Source organism: Myiozetetes cayanensis, unplaced genomic scaffold (assembly GCF_022539395.1).
Source record: "Myiozetetes cayanensis isolate MyiCay16 unplaced genomic scaffold, myiCay2020 scf4, whole genome shotgun sequence".
In the NCBI taxonomy this organism is placed as follows: Eukaryota; Metazoa; Chordata; class Aves; order Passeriformes; family Tyrannidae; genus Myiozetetes; species Myiozetetes cayanensis.
In genome coordinates this window covers 6,152,567-6,168,229 of record NW_026087631.1, presented here as the reverse complement: position 1 = coordinate 6,168,229, position 15,663 = coordinate 6,152,567, and the positions used below count along the sequence as shown (strand labels likewise).

Sequence of the window (15,663 nt, the reverse complement as noted above, 5' to 3'; positions counted from 1 at the left end):
GAATTATATCTTGGAGAACCTTCTCATCAAAGGAAAGAATCATCTTTTAATTAATTCAAATGTTAGTCCAGCTCTCCTTAGTAAGATTTAAAGCAGGAAGCAGTTTCTCTTTGGGTGAGTCTGACAGTAGAATACAACACATACCTGACCTGGAGCAGATCTGGGTCTTGCACAGATGTGGACAAGAAAGACTGAGGGAATGGGAAAGTCTTGCTTCAGTGTCAGGATGCCACCTTCAGGAAGTGGGAATGGGCCTGCAGCCAATGGGTCCTGTGGAGCCGAAAAGCAGTGTTTTGAACACTCTTTCATTACAGCACCCTAAGGCCAACTGTAAAATCAGTGTAAAGTGCCTGTGTATTTACTCTGGGATTTTAAATTTCCAATAGAGTTGGTGTTGCTAAGTGGCTTAGAGCCATCAAAGTTCTTCAAGTTGGGAGACTTTTCTATCACACCTGTTTTCCAGCTCTTCAGTAAACACGAGGGTTTGTCCACCTCACAAGCTGGGTTGATTGAAAAATGCCCTTTAGGCCCACTCTGCCGCTTCTAGCAGCCTTTTAGGCTACAGGTCTTTATAAACCATGCCCCTGTCTCTTCACTGGGTGCAGAGAAAGCTGTTGCTAGCTACAACAGCCACGTAGCTGGTCTCTGAGGATGAGGCTTCACCAGATGGACAAGGGCATCTAAAACCTCGCTGCTGCCCTTTTAAAGGAAGAGCTGATGGCTCCTACAGTATCCAGCAGGCCTTAGTGCTAGTCATTTATGGTGACAGGGAGGAGAAGACATAGTACTGTACACCAAAGCCAGAAGGCAACCACTGTCCGTGTGTCCTGAAGGGCATGAAGGTGTCCTCCTTTACTGTAACCTGTGTGTTCGAATGCACAGGGAAACTCCCAGAGAGGTGGCTGAAGCAGCATATTCTCGCACACAGTACGTAATTTCCATGTGGCTTTTATCCCTAGGGAGGAGAGGAGTTCTCAGAGAGGACTTACTCCCTAATTACCTCTACAGTGCATTCAGCACTAGTGAGGATGAGGGGAAACTGCAGCCTTCCCCGTGAGCCCCTGGAGTCTTCTGGACTTGCACAGGGTAGTTTCTACCTCATGGAACTGTTTCTTTTCTGTTATTGAGGGGGTTCATTTCAACCCTCCAATGCAGCAGTTTGGCCCTTCTGTAGTATACACAGGGCCATGTTACTCATTTGGGGAGGCAGAACAGAAAGGGTCTCAAAGTTCACTGAAGCAGAGAGAAAGTGGAACGTCCCCAGGAGCAACTGTGCCTCTTCAGTTTATGGGTAGGCCAGTAGGAAGGAAGTTGGTTATCTACATCTAATCTCTTGTATAACATAAACACAACGGTATCAGTTGTGTATCAGCTACATTTCTCTGCATGACTGCCAGTGCATTTTTGTATGTATGTGAGAGGTAAATGACTGTGGGCTAATGAAATTTTGACAACCTGGCCTTATTTCTTGTCTTTTTCACAAGCACTTTACCTGTACAACAGTTCAGGCAAACGCATACAGTCATACCTCAGCATCCCTTATTTGCTGGAACTGTTCTGGAGAAGGAAAGTCAGGGCTTCCTAGGTTTTTCCACTTCAGGTAGGGATTGGTTTGGTTGTTATCCAGGTAATACGTCACATACACCAGCTCTTTAGGAACACAAATGAAAGAAAGCAAAGTCTTTACTTGGATTTAAAGATTAACAAGAATAAATTTAGCAGAAGAAGTATAAGTCTACCTTCTTAAAAGTGATTTCAGCATATTGGAGCTTGGCTTTCACTGGGAAGTCCCATGGCTAGCACCCTTACAAGGCTGTACAGTTTACGTTTGCCAAGTTTACATTTCAAGCTATTACTTCCACAGCCTGAATTTAAATCCTCTTTTGGCACAGGTGAGGCACATATTCCTTGGGCAACTTCATTAGTTGTGTAATCATGTGGTCATGTTGGCTGTCCTGGACTCATCTCATTAAGGAAATCGATGCCTGGCATTATCCAGACAAGGGCAAGGATTAATAGCTTTCCGAAAAGATAGCACTTGGCAGCTGCCACTGAAGGCAGGGTCATAGTGTAGGCATTAGGAAAGAACCTTTCCTAGAAGAAAACCATCACACCTCACAAAATCTAGGAGTGCCCAGAAGATGAGAAAGTTAGCAAATAAAACTCACTCTTGCAACAAAGGGCAACTAAGCAGATATTATATCCTAAAGAACAATTATGTGAGCTGCCTACATGATATTTGTTTACCTCCAAGACTGGGGAAGTGGGTGACATTCACTGTGACGGTGCTGATGTTGGTTGAAGTCTTGTTATCTTCACTTGAATACATCAGTAGAGTAGCTTGCCAGCTGTCTGAGGGTTGCATCTCACTTGGTGTGTGCACAGACATCAGCACACCAATTGTGCTGTTCTGAGTGCTTTCAACTCCACTGCTCTTCACTTCCGTGAAAATCTGCTTTTCTCCTTTAAAAGATGTGACAACTCTAAGAATCGCTGTTAGTCAGCCCTGTACAGCTCCAGATATAGGAAGGGTCAAAGCACACAGATCTGTAAGCTGAGCTAAATTCTACCTTATTTTACCAGTTACAGGATTCAGTCAGGTTTATTTTTCAACAGCAGAGCATGCACATACTACAGCAGTTCTTATGCTTAGCAGTTCAGCTAGCAACCTGCAGAGGTTGTGACAGGGAATAGGCTCTTCCTTTAGTATGCTGAATAAGTCTTCCAGCTGTGGGGATTTCTTAATCTCTTAATTTCTTTCTGATGGGTACAAGAGGGAAGTACCAGTCAACAGAAAAGGAGTGGCTGGCACACAGAGGGTATAAACAAAGCAGTAAGTTAAACCAAATGGATAACAGACTGTCAGGAATATTTTCTGAGCTATTAACTTCTCTGAGGAGATGGAGTTTCATATTTTTAACACAGCTGGTAAACGATGGGTGGGAGAAATCCTGCTCTTGTGAACAGTGAGACAGCTGGAACAATCTCTCTTAGGCAGGAAGCTTCTAGGTGGGATGTGCTCTTTAATCAGTGGTTACTATACCTAGCAGTGCCAGCAGGCCCATGACAGTCAGCACCGGTTTCCGCACCATCTGGACATGAGGTGGCTTTGTGTTGTTCATCTGAAAACGTGCTGTCAGAGTCCGCTGTGTGAAGTAATGGGGGTGGTAGCTCAAGAAGGCATTGTCATTACTCAGCAGCGTGTAGTTGATGGTGTTGTTGGCTTTAGATATGAGCAGGTTCTGGTGCTGGACGATGACCTGCAAAGTCAGAGAGAAAACGGACCTTCACCCCGGAGAAAATCCAACACACAGTGCCTGTATTATTTTTTTTTTAAGTCTTTAAAGAGTACTGAAAAGAACTGCCTTTTAGAAAAGTTTGAAGAACTGCTCATTACAACTCTTGGAGAAACTATACTTTGGGTGATACATTAATTACTGTAAAATCTGAAGTATCTACATAGTTTTGCCTGTAATAAGTCTATGAAATAATTATTACTAGTATTCTTCATAAATAACTAATACATTTCCTTGTGTACTGCAGTACAAATGATGCTCCTCTGTCTTGAATACTTAATTAGGAATCTGGATTTGCCATCTGAATTAAATCTAAATGGTCTTCCAAAGCTGGAGTTACTTTGTACACACTGTACCAGTGGCTGGGAGCTGGTTCTGGATTCTGTTTCTCAAAGAGTCATTTTTCCCACTTGGTGCTAACTTGGAATTAGTTCTTACTGGTTTTTCTTACTTACTAATTAACCTTACTGGTTAGTTAGTTTCACTGGCTGCTGTGCTGCTTTCCTGCAAAATGTCAGAATTCCCAAGCTCCGTTTACCAGACTGTGCCCAAGTGCCAGAATCAAATCAAACTTCAGAAGGCTGACAACTGAACAGTCTCACAATTGTGTCCCTGAAGCAACACAGGGCTTCAGCTTCTACACACCCAAGTGTTAACTTTCCGCTGGATGTGCCTTTTTTCCTCCCTTCAAATCACCATGTCATTATAAACACAGTTGTTCTTGCAAACTCTCTGCAATGCAGTCAATAACTTGTTGCCTTACAGAAGTCTGCTAAGTGTGTATGCAGCCTAAAGGAACTGGGAGCCTTTACCTCCACAGGAGCTGCTGATAAGATGTCCCTTTTTTCTGGGTGACATCCATGCTCCTGTGTTTGGGAATTACTGCTTTGCACAGGAGCACTTGGACTCTATGTGCTGTATAAGGAGCACCAGGCCTGCAGTGGAAATTATTGCTATGGAAGAGCTGAGCTTGTTCTGGGGCCAAGGTACAATTACTGCAGAAGGAGAAATGTTGAGAATTCTCTTCTTCTGCTGCTTTTTTGAGCATTACCACTATTACAATCAGTAATTATTAAGACCCACATGTACAGTCATTATCGAAAACCAAAGAATGGGCTTATGCTGAGAGCTCAGGGGACTCCTTAATTATACCTGATGTCTCTTGATGAGATAAACTTATGAGGGAGCTGGAAAATAATGTCTCACATGTGAGGTGACAGCTAGAGTAGTGAGAACAGTGCAGCAGTCTTGTATCATGGAGATGGCATGTGTGGGTATAGTCTTATCAGGTGGATCTAACTGGGTGGCTGTATACAGTATCTCACACATTCTCCAGCTCAGGTCTCTAGCACTTCTCTGACTGCTTCTCAGTTTGGTTTTGTGTTGTGTTTTTGTTGTGTTTTTTTTTTTAAGGAAAGATGAAGAAAACTAATACAAATTAAATCAAGCTACTAAAACAAGACTAAAACAAAACTGAATAGGGAAACCCCAAGCATATCAGTATGAAGCTCTCCTTTTTTAGGATCTAATAGTTTGAGTAGCTGCTTAAAAATTAACTGTAAATCTTCTTTTGCAACTGCATTACTGTGACAACACCGCCAATGAACTGTTACCTTTACAACCATAGCTGCATACGTCACATCAGCTCGCCAGAGCTGTGGAGTGGACCATCCAACCATTGGATCTGCTTCATCATTGTATATGGCAACAGAAGAAAAATTTGGAAACAGCTTCTGAATTTGTTGAACTGCTTCTACTTCTTGTTGCAAGATGTTGAGAGAACTCCCACCTCCCTGCAAAAATATTTCATATCCGTTTAGTGACAGTGAGCAAACAGTAGTAGTAAATGAACAGACATAACCTACAGACATAAACATATTCTGAAAACATGTTCCCCAGTTCAAGAGGAGCTGTGGACCAGACAATATTAGTATTTTTACCTCAACCACTAAAGCATATGCTGTTTGTATGAGGTCCTCCTAGAATATAAAATGGAAAAGAAGTAGAGGAGTTATTTCCCCCTGGGAACTGGGCAAAGGCAAATTTGTTTTGATTGAAGTCTTGCAACTGAACATCTAGAAAATTTTGTATGAACAGGTAGCCATGGTTCCTACTACGGGCTGGACGCTCATGTTCATCATCATCAACTTCATAAATCAGAATAAAATATAACTTTGATTTAACTGATTGAAAAATTGGCTTTAAACTGAAATCTTGGACTAACCTTCTTATGGAGAGAGATGTAGTCCAGCCTTACACCAGTCTCCCCTGTGAAGAAGTTGGTCCCATTGTAGCAATGACACAGAAGACTCCAGCATATGGGTGACTTGGGTAAGGGGTGGAATGAATCCCCAGGCCCTCCAAATTTCAGAAAAGGACTGGCTGCTCTTAATCCTTCTGAACAAGCATCGTAATAGTTGAGAAACCCTGAGGTCCAAGCAGATGCATATATCAGAATATGATAAAACAGAAACTGGATCTAAAACTACAAAAAGATGTTACAACTCTATTTGATTTATTGGTAAGACCTTAAAAACTGGGGTTACCCTTTCCTATGCACTGACAATACGAGAAGACATAAAAACCCCAGCTACATTCAAAAGGTTATTCCAAGAGTCTTGCATGGACAGGGTCCTAAACCATGCAGCTGTCAATGGAGAGCTTTCCTCCACTCCACCCTTCAACCTTTACTCCCAGTGTGCATATTGATGTGCAAGCAGGGAATAAAGTGTAGTCAGTAACATGACCTTAGCAGTGCAGGGGTACCTGTTACATTCCTTATCACTCCTGCCCACCTTACTTCTTTGCCAGCATATCTCCTATCTCACTGCTCGCCCTCCACTCACCCCACATACCTGTCCAACTTTACCACAGCAGTAAATGCTCCAAACCGTGCTTACCTTTCACTGTCATAGACACATTGTCAAAGTCATGGTGGTCTGGTTCATTCCATGTTTCAAAATTCCACTTAGCAACATGCTCCAATCCATACTTATCTGCAGGAGAGGCCTCACGTATCAGTGAATGGCATATTCAGACAGTATGATCCAGACATTGATCCAGACAATCTTATCAACTAGGGCTGCAGGTGAGGTTCAGCACCCACAACCTCAACTACATAGTTTCCCTCATTATTCTTTATAATGAGGGAAATGTGATTTGGTAGTTTCAAAATGACCTAACTTTTTTGATGAAATGCAGCAATATTCAGTAAGGATGAAAGGTGAGAGGGAGGCGAATTCCAGCCTTGTGGCTAGGCCACTCACCTACCCTTAATTCAGGTTGAGGCTTCTGTCTCATCAGAAGTATTTGAAGTTGGCATGCAAGAAGCATTCAGGTTATTCTGTCCTAGAGCTAGCTGGTGGTTTACAACCACAGAAACATAACTAAGTGACAAGTCAGTCTTTAGAGGCAGGCCAAATATACCACCCAGCACACTATTCATTCTGAATGGATTGGCAAAAAAAGGGGCTACTATCCCATGATCTGATCTGGCTTCTTTTTTTTTTCCAGTTCTGTGCTGAAATCCAGGGTCTTGAAATTGAACACAACACACAGAGAACTTTCTGAAGTAGCTACAAAGGATTACAACAGAATAAATACATGAGCTTTTTTTTTTTAACTTACCTATGTATCTGCTGGCCAGAACTGCAATTAAGTTTCTCCATCTTACTACCTGTTCTTTATCTTCAAAATCTAAAAAATATCTTGTTGGATTCCCCATCAATTCAAATCCTAAAAAAGACGTAAGGAATTGGTCTCCTTTTTCTGTGAATGCTATTTCATTTTGGTTAATGAAGGGGTTATCACATCATCTGAAACAAACTTGTTAATGAAGAAGTATCATTAAATGGGCTTTCTTTTTCACGGTTTTCACGTTCCAACCAGAAACATTTTTAGATTTGAGGTTGTTCACATTTGTTACTTGTTAACAACTACAATAACCACTACTAATAATTGCCAACATAAATGCAGGCCTCAGAGAAAACTTCAAACAGTGGATGCTTGCAGAAATCCATGGGAGGTTATACCTTGAGCACCTGATTCTCTGGCCCTTTTAGGTACATGTCAATGGGTGCAAAGTTTTCTCCTCTTCAGGAGCTCTCACTTCCTAATTCATACACCTGAAACTGCCTTTGGAAGTAAGGTAAAACCATTTGTATTGTTTTAATTGCTGTGGTATTGCTTTGCTCACACTGCTTCCATTTGCATGGACATGAGGTAAAGGCAAGTAGGTGAATAGTGAATATTTATCAAAATCAGCTTTGGAAAAACTCTCTAAGCATTTTCTAATGTTTGTACAATGTGGGCAAAGACATACAGATAGACCAAGCTATGAAGGCAGGGAGCTGCCCTTACCTGGAATCAGCTTGTTTTCCCACAGGAGATCCATAAAGTTGTCCAAGGCGGTAAAATTGTAGTGAAGTCTGCCATTCATCACTCTGAGGAATACAGGTAATAAAAATTACAACTGCAAATTACAGTAAAGATAGCAGTTGATAGTAGATAATGGGTCAGATGGCGTCCTTCTCAAAACTGATACGTAACCAGGGTTCTTGGAATAGTACACAAACCTCCTTCCTCTACAGCGTGTTCACCATAAGCAAGTCATGTTACTTGACCAATCCATGCTCTTTTCCTATACCAGCAGCAGCAACAGAAGCAATATAATGATCCTGATTGCTGAATTTTGATTTTTTAACAAAATATTAAGATTTCTCTTTGCTGAAATTAAATTTACCTAGATTTTTTTTTGCTAAGCTGTTTTTTCAGTTTTCACTACACTACCAACTGCTAGGCCTTGATCACCTTCTGTCCCATACGCAGTCTTTCTTAATGTTCTCTTAATTTGCAAAATATACTATAGCTTTCTTAGTGGCACTTCTTATGGATTTAGGTCCAGCTGAAAAATAACTTTTTATCTTTCAAAGAATGTTGAATTTATGCACACAATGTTTGTAATTTTTATTTCATTGTAAATATTTTGTTAATTATTCTCAGGCTGCATTTTATCCAGCTTTGAATAAATGCATTCAAAGACTTGGGAGCAGCCCCATGATGAAACCTTTTGTATCAGTGAATCTTGCAGAGGCACAGGTAGTAAAATCTGGAGATGCATCTGCATGAGAACACTGGAATTCTTTTACCCAGGAGACGAAAACTGGAATTTGCAATTTATTTCTGATACATTTGAAGATTTGCTTTAAATTCCTGAAAGGCTTTTCTTGCCTGGTGTCCAGTAATACAAATATAAGGTACTATGTGGGTCTGTTTCTCATAACTTCTGAACTGAAATCTGAAAGAGCTGGAGAATTTTTGCCAGTATGAAGTGCCAAAGAGGAATTAACTGTGAACTTCTGTTGACAATACTCTGTTAGTGTGACTTACTGCCACTTGGCCCAAGCCACAGCCTTGGCCTGATGCCCGAATTCTGAGCTCAGTATGCCCTGAGTAAAAGGTTCTGTAAGCGCCCTTGACATAAGTCCTGCCCTGGTCACACAGCAGCACTGAGCAGGGTCTTGGCAACACCTCTCAAAGCTGATTTCTCCAGCCATGCCAAAGCACTACCCCTAATTTTTCTGGTACAGTGCAGCCTGACCATTTGCCCTGCAGTCTTGCCTGCCCCTTCCCAGGCACCTTGTCTCTGTTTGGGAGGAAAGCTGTACAACTGAACTGCAGAATAAATGCTTTAGGTGTGATGGAATGGGGAGGGACAATCACCTACAGCTCTTGTAACTGATCAGGATGAGACATGAAAATGGGGCCATCAACAGAGTTCTTAAATCAGTGCGGGCTCTGTGCTGAGATTCATAAATTGTTTCTTTCTGTGCCTTCCCGTGCATTTCTAAGCCTCTTTGATTGAGGCTCTTCCTCTGCACTTTCTTGCCAGGGAAGGGTTTCAGTAAAGAAACTGTAACAGCAACCACAAATGCCCAGAGAATTAAGAAGGGCTGACAGAACTGCATAGTTAATAAATAAAGTATCTGTGCAATATGGAGAGGAAAAAATCTCTGGCCATGATCTAGAAGAGGAAAACAGGACAGGAAAAATAAATGTAACATAAGCCATACCCACTGTACCAGCTCCACATATCTTGTATCAAAGCACACAGTCTTAGCCCCAGCAGGTCACACTCTCTTACCAAAGACCTAAAGCAGGCTTTTCTCTTTTAAGGTATAACAGAAATGGTCATGACAGAAATGGTTATGTATGCAGCCACTGGTGGGCTTACAGTACCTGCCCAAATGGTGCCGCTGTAAAAGAAGGAAATAGCAGAAAGATATTTGCTTTAGTATCCATACAAGTATTTTAGAAACCACTGTTGAACTACAGAATGACCATCTGAAACTAGGTTTTTTTTGGCTTAGACAGATATTTAAAAAAAAAATCTTGACAGTCCTATTCCAAAGTTCAAAGACAAATATTTTCTTGCAAAAGCTAGCTATGCTCCCTCAGATCCATTAACTATTTCCAGTTGTACCCTGTGTTCTATTGAAATATTTGCTTACATGCACAGTTACAGTCAGTGTGCGTAACAATGATTAACTCCACGGTCCTGTAAAAACTTAATAACGCCATTTAGATAATGGCAAAGGAAAAAGGGTCTTCCTGACTCCAGTCTAAGGTCTACAAAGTACTGTGTGAAAATATATGGATAAATAAAACCTTCTATCTGATATACGTACACTAAAGATCCCTGCACATCTGCATTTTTTCTACTCTATCAATTAAGTAAAACATTTAAATCGGAATGCCACTGCCAACCATGACTGAAGTGATGGTACATGAGATCTTAGCTTTTGTGTGTAGGCGTGGAGGCACTTCTTATGTCCTTTGGCTGATCTGTCATTTTGTATGCATATTTTCTGCCTTGCAAATGGACTAGACAGCATTAATAAAATCAATAAAACTTGACTCATAGGATTGACACTTCCTCAGATTTTGCTCTTATCCTTACCCATACAACATTTCTGATGTGAGATCGACAGGTTTTTTATAACATATACAGTATTGCTAGAATTTCCTTGCCACACAGTGGCTGGAAGCCATGCTGACTGTTCCACTTGGGGCACAGACTGGCTCAACTGTCAGGCTGTTACCGGGAGCGATCTAAAGATAAATTTTAGAACACCGAAGACCAGATCAAAACTGTTAGAGGCATGTGACAAGGTAAATCCCTGACCCAGGATAAATTCACTTGACATTGCCAAAGTCATTTAAATGGTGTGACTGTCGGGGATGTCCTGTGCAGGGCTAAGAGTTGGACTCAATGATCCTTGTGGGTCCCTTCCATCTCAGCATATCCTGTAACCTGCTGGTGCATCATCGCAGACCAATGATAGGGCCTTTGGTTGGAAGCTCACAGATTTTTACAGTCTTTTTTTTGCCTGCTCCTCTTCCAGCCTCTCTGTCCTCATGTCATGGTTGCTAGACACCATTGTCTTCATTTGCAAACACAGAGAAGGTTATGTACTTGTAATTTCATTTGAGTGCTTGTCAGACTGGGATTGTTCATTGTTTGCTGTTGGGTTTTTTGGATGTGAAGCAGCAAACACTGTCCTGTGCCTGGCTTTCAACTGTTCCTCATCCGGGATTTTTCTGGGAGACTTGCCAGAGGGACCTTCTTCATCATTAGTCATTACAAACAAGAACACTGAAGTACATTTATTGTCATCCTGGCACCAATGCCCTCACAAGCACCAGGCCTGGGGCTGCTAAACTCCAGATACTTCTGTCTGCTGCTGAGGTGTCTTCCAAGTCCTTGTCATGGTCTCAGTTCCAGACCCATTTGTATGTGCTGCCTCTTGGAAGCAACAATGATGCTGTGAATACGAGGAGCAGTGATGAGTACAGAGGGCTGACCACTGGTTGTCATAAAATCTTGTTCTCTCTTCCTTGGAAAGGCTTGCTTTGTGGGCAATCCTTGCTGAATCAAAGGCTACAGGCCCATGTTAACAGCTTTTCACTGCCTCCTATTACTGCAGTAAGGTTTTTCCAGTAGTTCCTTTTCAGGGGCATAGTTGCTGTAAGATAATCATGTTGTGCTTCTTATGCATGCCACTTTCAGCCTACTCCCATTCACAAACTTAATTTCTTGGGAGGGCAGGGGTAAGCTAGCTGTAGCTGTCAACACCTTCCATGACAGCCTGACCTGCTCCAGTTAGCACACTGTGGATATTACTCCTTAGACCACAGCTATAGCTCCCCTCCTGTGCCCAGCATCTGCTGCTTCTCTTCCACCCCAGGTTCATCCTGTCCAGGGGTACAGCTGCATGCCCTGGAAGACATGTGCACACAAAGCCATTGAACCAAATATCTCATCTACAGAGAAGTGAGCAAGAAAAACACAGGCAGGAAGTGTTTCCATTCTAGGTGATCCTCAGTCAAGTACTGAATCTCTGATAACATGTCAGGATAACTTTATATTATACCTTTGTTATAATGTACCGAAGAAAATTTCCTGGGATTGAAGCCTGTCGTTTACCCCTGTCAGTAGATCACAGCCTGTTTAGGAACTCAAAGGTAACATGTAGCGTTACCACCAACAGAGCTGTTCTGTTGAAGACAGCCCAGGATTGAAATGACCAGGAAGGATCTGTATACTGGAGTAGTACCTTTCTCATCCTGACAATCTAACTCAGCTGGTGTGTCTCCTTTTTGAATTTCTGGTGAACACAAGTTACCACACACATCAAAAGCTAACATAATCTAGCCTGCTTGCACCAGTGTTTGAGAACAGCCTCTCTTCTGGTAGACAGGCCATAGTGGCTGGCTAACACCACTCCCATGGGAACCAAGACTGCTTACATCCTCTTTTGGGAGCTTCTGCTTGGAAAGATTGTTCGCTTAGTTGCAAATGTAGCCAAGAACTAGAGACAGAAAACTGGCAGAAAGTGTTGGCAGGGGAGAGGTGCAACTGACACCTGCAGGGTAAGTAAAATTTTTCAGCAGGCTATTGGCAAAACCTCAGACTTGGAAGGTGGACTCCATGAGGGAGACACTTAAAAAAGTGGCTTAAAAAAGACCCTGCTCCACAGAGGGTTTTCTGTGTTACAATCTTAGAGTAGTGGAAGTGCAGCCCAAGATACTACCCTGCTATGGCATCTGAGATAGTGATATTCTTACATACCACTGTTCATTCAACAGAGATGCTTAGACCACCTTTGTCTGCCCTTGTAAGGGGGTTCCTGCAAACATACACTCTCTTGTCCATGGTGTTCAACTCCAGGATGTGGGCCAATGGTAACACAGTCACTGTTGCTCTGTTGAGTGTAAATATGCATGATAACTTAATTCCACCTCTCAAGACTAAATGAAGTGAAAACAGTTCTTGCAGTAAGTGACCACTATGAGGAGCATCCCTGGATACAGTGTCCCAAGGATTTGCTTACCACCTTTCCAGAATCTATGATGTCAAACTCCAGAACAGGCACAAGTGCTCACCTAAGCTGGAGAGGAGCTCCAAAGCCAAGATGCTCACTGGAAACAAACAGTAATAAACTTCCCAAATGTTCCCACAATAATAATAATCTACATCAGTTCAAATTCTTGCTTCTCCTATGTTCTCCAGAGGGAACTGTCTTCAGAAGTACCCATCTCATTTTTCAGCCAGGAGAATAGGTTGTTGAATGGACAGAGAAGCACATAAGCATCTACAAGATGAAGGTCAAAACCTTTGGACAGAAAATGTCAGCAAGTTTATTTTTTCCAAGACAGCAACTTGTTGCCCTCCGAGTACCTCTTACAATACAAAAGGATCCTGCCTCCTTGGGTTTTTTTTTGCAACTAAGAGTAATGAATGAAGCCAGTTTAAAGTCCATGCTGTTACAAATACCCTGTTTGCTCCAAACCCACTAATTGTCTACGTAAGCTTCTTGTTCTGCTGAGTACTTAAAAAACCTCTGGACCTTAAAAGCAGATCCTAAGGGACAGTGAGCACTGTGGAAATGACACATTAGAGCATATGGAGGGCAGAATAGCCCTTACTAGCATTCACCTTTCAAGAGGCTGAATTCTCAGTAGTTCTCGACAGGTTTCCTCAATGTCAACCAAAAATCCTACTTATCTGGTATTTCAGGTTTAAGTACAAGATCATTAATAAATAACTAAGTAACCAGTAAGCTCCTGGGTTATTAATAAACAACACTTCTCCCTTTTGAATTGACAGGAAACTAACAATATACTACACATTCACACGAGCTGCTTATACCATGTTCTTGCCCCACTTGCTCTTGCTTCCTATGATCAGGTAAAGTAAATCAGCTCGTCTCCATGAAACCCCCTTTTCCCAAAATAACCACGATCACTTGATCTTTTGCTGGCCAATGAAGACTGACTCTTCCTCCCTGGTGGTCCCCAGGCAAAACACATCCCGTGCTTTTTACACACGCTTTGCTGACCAAAAACCTAATTCAGAGGCTTTTTCAAAGGCCAAAGACTACCTACTGCACTCACAACTAAAGAACTTCTGTGTTCATTTATTAGCTTTAATGTTTTTCTGCGCTTGCTCCTCAGCTATAACATCTATGTAAGCGGGGACTGAAAACCTGCCTGCTTTACAACTATGGCACAGCTTCTGCACGGAAGTGCAACGCCGAAGACTTCGGTCTGTGCTGGCTCGCACCATGCGTAATTCACTCACCCTACAACGTGAATGAGTCAGCCCGGCAGCAATGGGAGGATGCATTGCAAAACCACACGGCCAGGCAGCATCCAGCCCTTGCTGATGTCACAGCTTGTCACACTTAATCCATCCACACAACCAGTCAGCGCGGTACATGCGCAAAAAGGACGGGTGCGAATCTTTGTGGCTTAGGAACGAGCTGGCTTCGAAAATGGAGAATGCATCATCTGTTATTTGCTGGAAATCACTGCCTCTTCCACAGGCCAGCCAGGAGGCTGCGCATTCAGCCGAATCTTCCTATTTTTTTAAAAACACAAAAATAGAATTGACTTTGATTTATGCAGCATCTTAATAAGCTTCTTTCCTCTTTGAAATCAGCATTATTCGAGCTTCACCCTGCAAAGCAACTCACAAAATCCTTGCTGTGATCTGGCTAAAATTCACAGGCACAGAAGTGCGAGCAAACAATGGATGTTTTCAAGCCGATGCTAATCACGGCCTGTCATTTTCCATTTCTTACCCAGCCTGCTTTTGTGAGCATAGTCCTTCTTTCAGCAATGAGCGTGCTGTGTGTGGGGGGAAGAGAGAGAAAGAGAGAGGCAGACAAAGCACCAACAGCTTCCTGTGCCGAGGTGAGTTGGCCTCGGAAAATATGGTTAGACTGTTGCATCTCTTCTCCCCCCACACCCTCCTCCTCCTCCTTTAAAACCAAGTCAAGATGTAAAATGGGAAACAGTGTATAGAAGCAATTTATGCAAAAGCATAAGCTATTTTATTTAGTATCTGGCCTCTCTAGACATGTGAGCATGGTCAATCAGATCAGCTAGGCATGTACAATTCAGAGTGTTGTGAGACCCTGTGATCCCTTGTTGAAATGTGATGTTTGCATTCTTTTGCAAAGAGAACTAATAAATAATGGTAAGACGAATTCAGAAGCAGAAAATGCTTTTTGGTTGCTTCTTCACTATAAATTTAAAGGCTCTGCAAGTGACTGAAATAAAGGTTCGGTCATGGTATGTGAGATGGGCTGCTAGAGGACACCTTTCTGATGAAATTTGATGTATGAAAATGATCCTGCAGCATAAACTTTGCTACAAGTAAAATATTCATTGTGGTTTTATGCTGTCTTTGATGACAGAACTCCAAATAATAATAATCTATACGCAAAAGTTTTGAATAGAAGGGACAGGACAACGAAATCCATAATTAAGACTGAAGGGTGACCTTTCAGATGCACAAGGAAGCTAAATTATGACCAAATACTAACACTAGCTTGCTTCAAGCACATAACTCCTTTTGGCACTGCCTGGGAAAGCAGGCAGTGGACTTCTCTTTCCAAGCAGCAGCTGAACTGTTCTCTGTACACAAGCAGCATTCTAATTCAAGCACACAGATTACTACTGCACCTTCAGTAGTGAGCCTCCATAGTACATACTTGACTTACTGTTTTCATTTCAACAGTTCTGTTATAATCACTCCTTCATGTTTACATCTTTGTTAAGAGAGACTATCCTTGCTACACTAAATTTGCCTCTAAGATTTACAAATACCAGTAGCAATGTTCATACTCTTCATTATGCAGGCTTCGGTTCCACAGTTCTGGCTGTTCAGGGATGAAACAACTAGCAGTTTTGTTTATGAGGCTGAAAAGCTCAGACATTTTACACTCAGTGTCAGTTGATGGCATGTAAAGTCTTCCTAAATGTAAGATTTATTAGCTAACCCTCTTTCACAATTTATTTT

The 15,663-nt window shown here is 42.0% G+C and overlaps 2 protein-coding genes across 5 annotated transcripts in view; one reads left to right on the top strand and one right to left on the bottom strand.

Moving 5' to 3' along the window:
• Positions 1 to 15,663, bottom strand: part of IDUA (alpha-L-iduronidase) — a 43,115-nt gene that overhangs the window by 6,488 nt on the left and 20,964 nt on the right. The window contains exons 3-11 of the mRNA XM_050328936.1: positions 7,656 to 7,738; positions 6,924 to 7,031; positions 6,197 to 6,292; positions 5,521 to 5,723; positions 4,910 to 5,089; positions 3,044 to 3,260; positions 2,248 to 2,463; positions 1,529 to 1,650; positions 145 to 270 (exon numbers count right to left, since the gene is read on the bottom strand). Of these exons, the coding sequence (XP_050184893.1) occupies positions 145 to 270; positions 1,529 to 1,650; positions 2,248 to 2,463; positions 3,044 to 3,260; positions 4,910 to 5,089; positions 5,521 to 5,723; positions 6,197 to 6,292; positions 6,924 to 7,031; positions 7,656 to 7,738 (1,351 nt within the window). The remainder of the gene's footprint in view (positions 1 to 144; positions 271 to 1,528; positions 1,651 to 2,247; positions 2,464 to 3,043; positions 3,261 to 4,909; positions 5,090 to 5,520; positions 5,724 to 6,196; positions 6,293 to 6,923; positions 7,032 to 7,655; positions 7,739 to 15,663) is intronic.
• The window catches only part of SLC26A1 (solute carrier family 26 member 1), a 34,937-nt gene that overhangs the window by 3,560 nt on the left and 15,714 nt on the right, over positions 1 to 15,663 (top strand). The window lies entirely within an intron of this gene.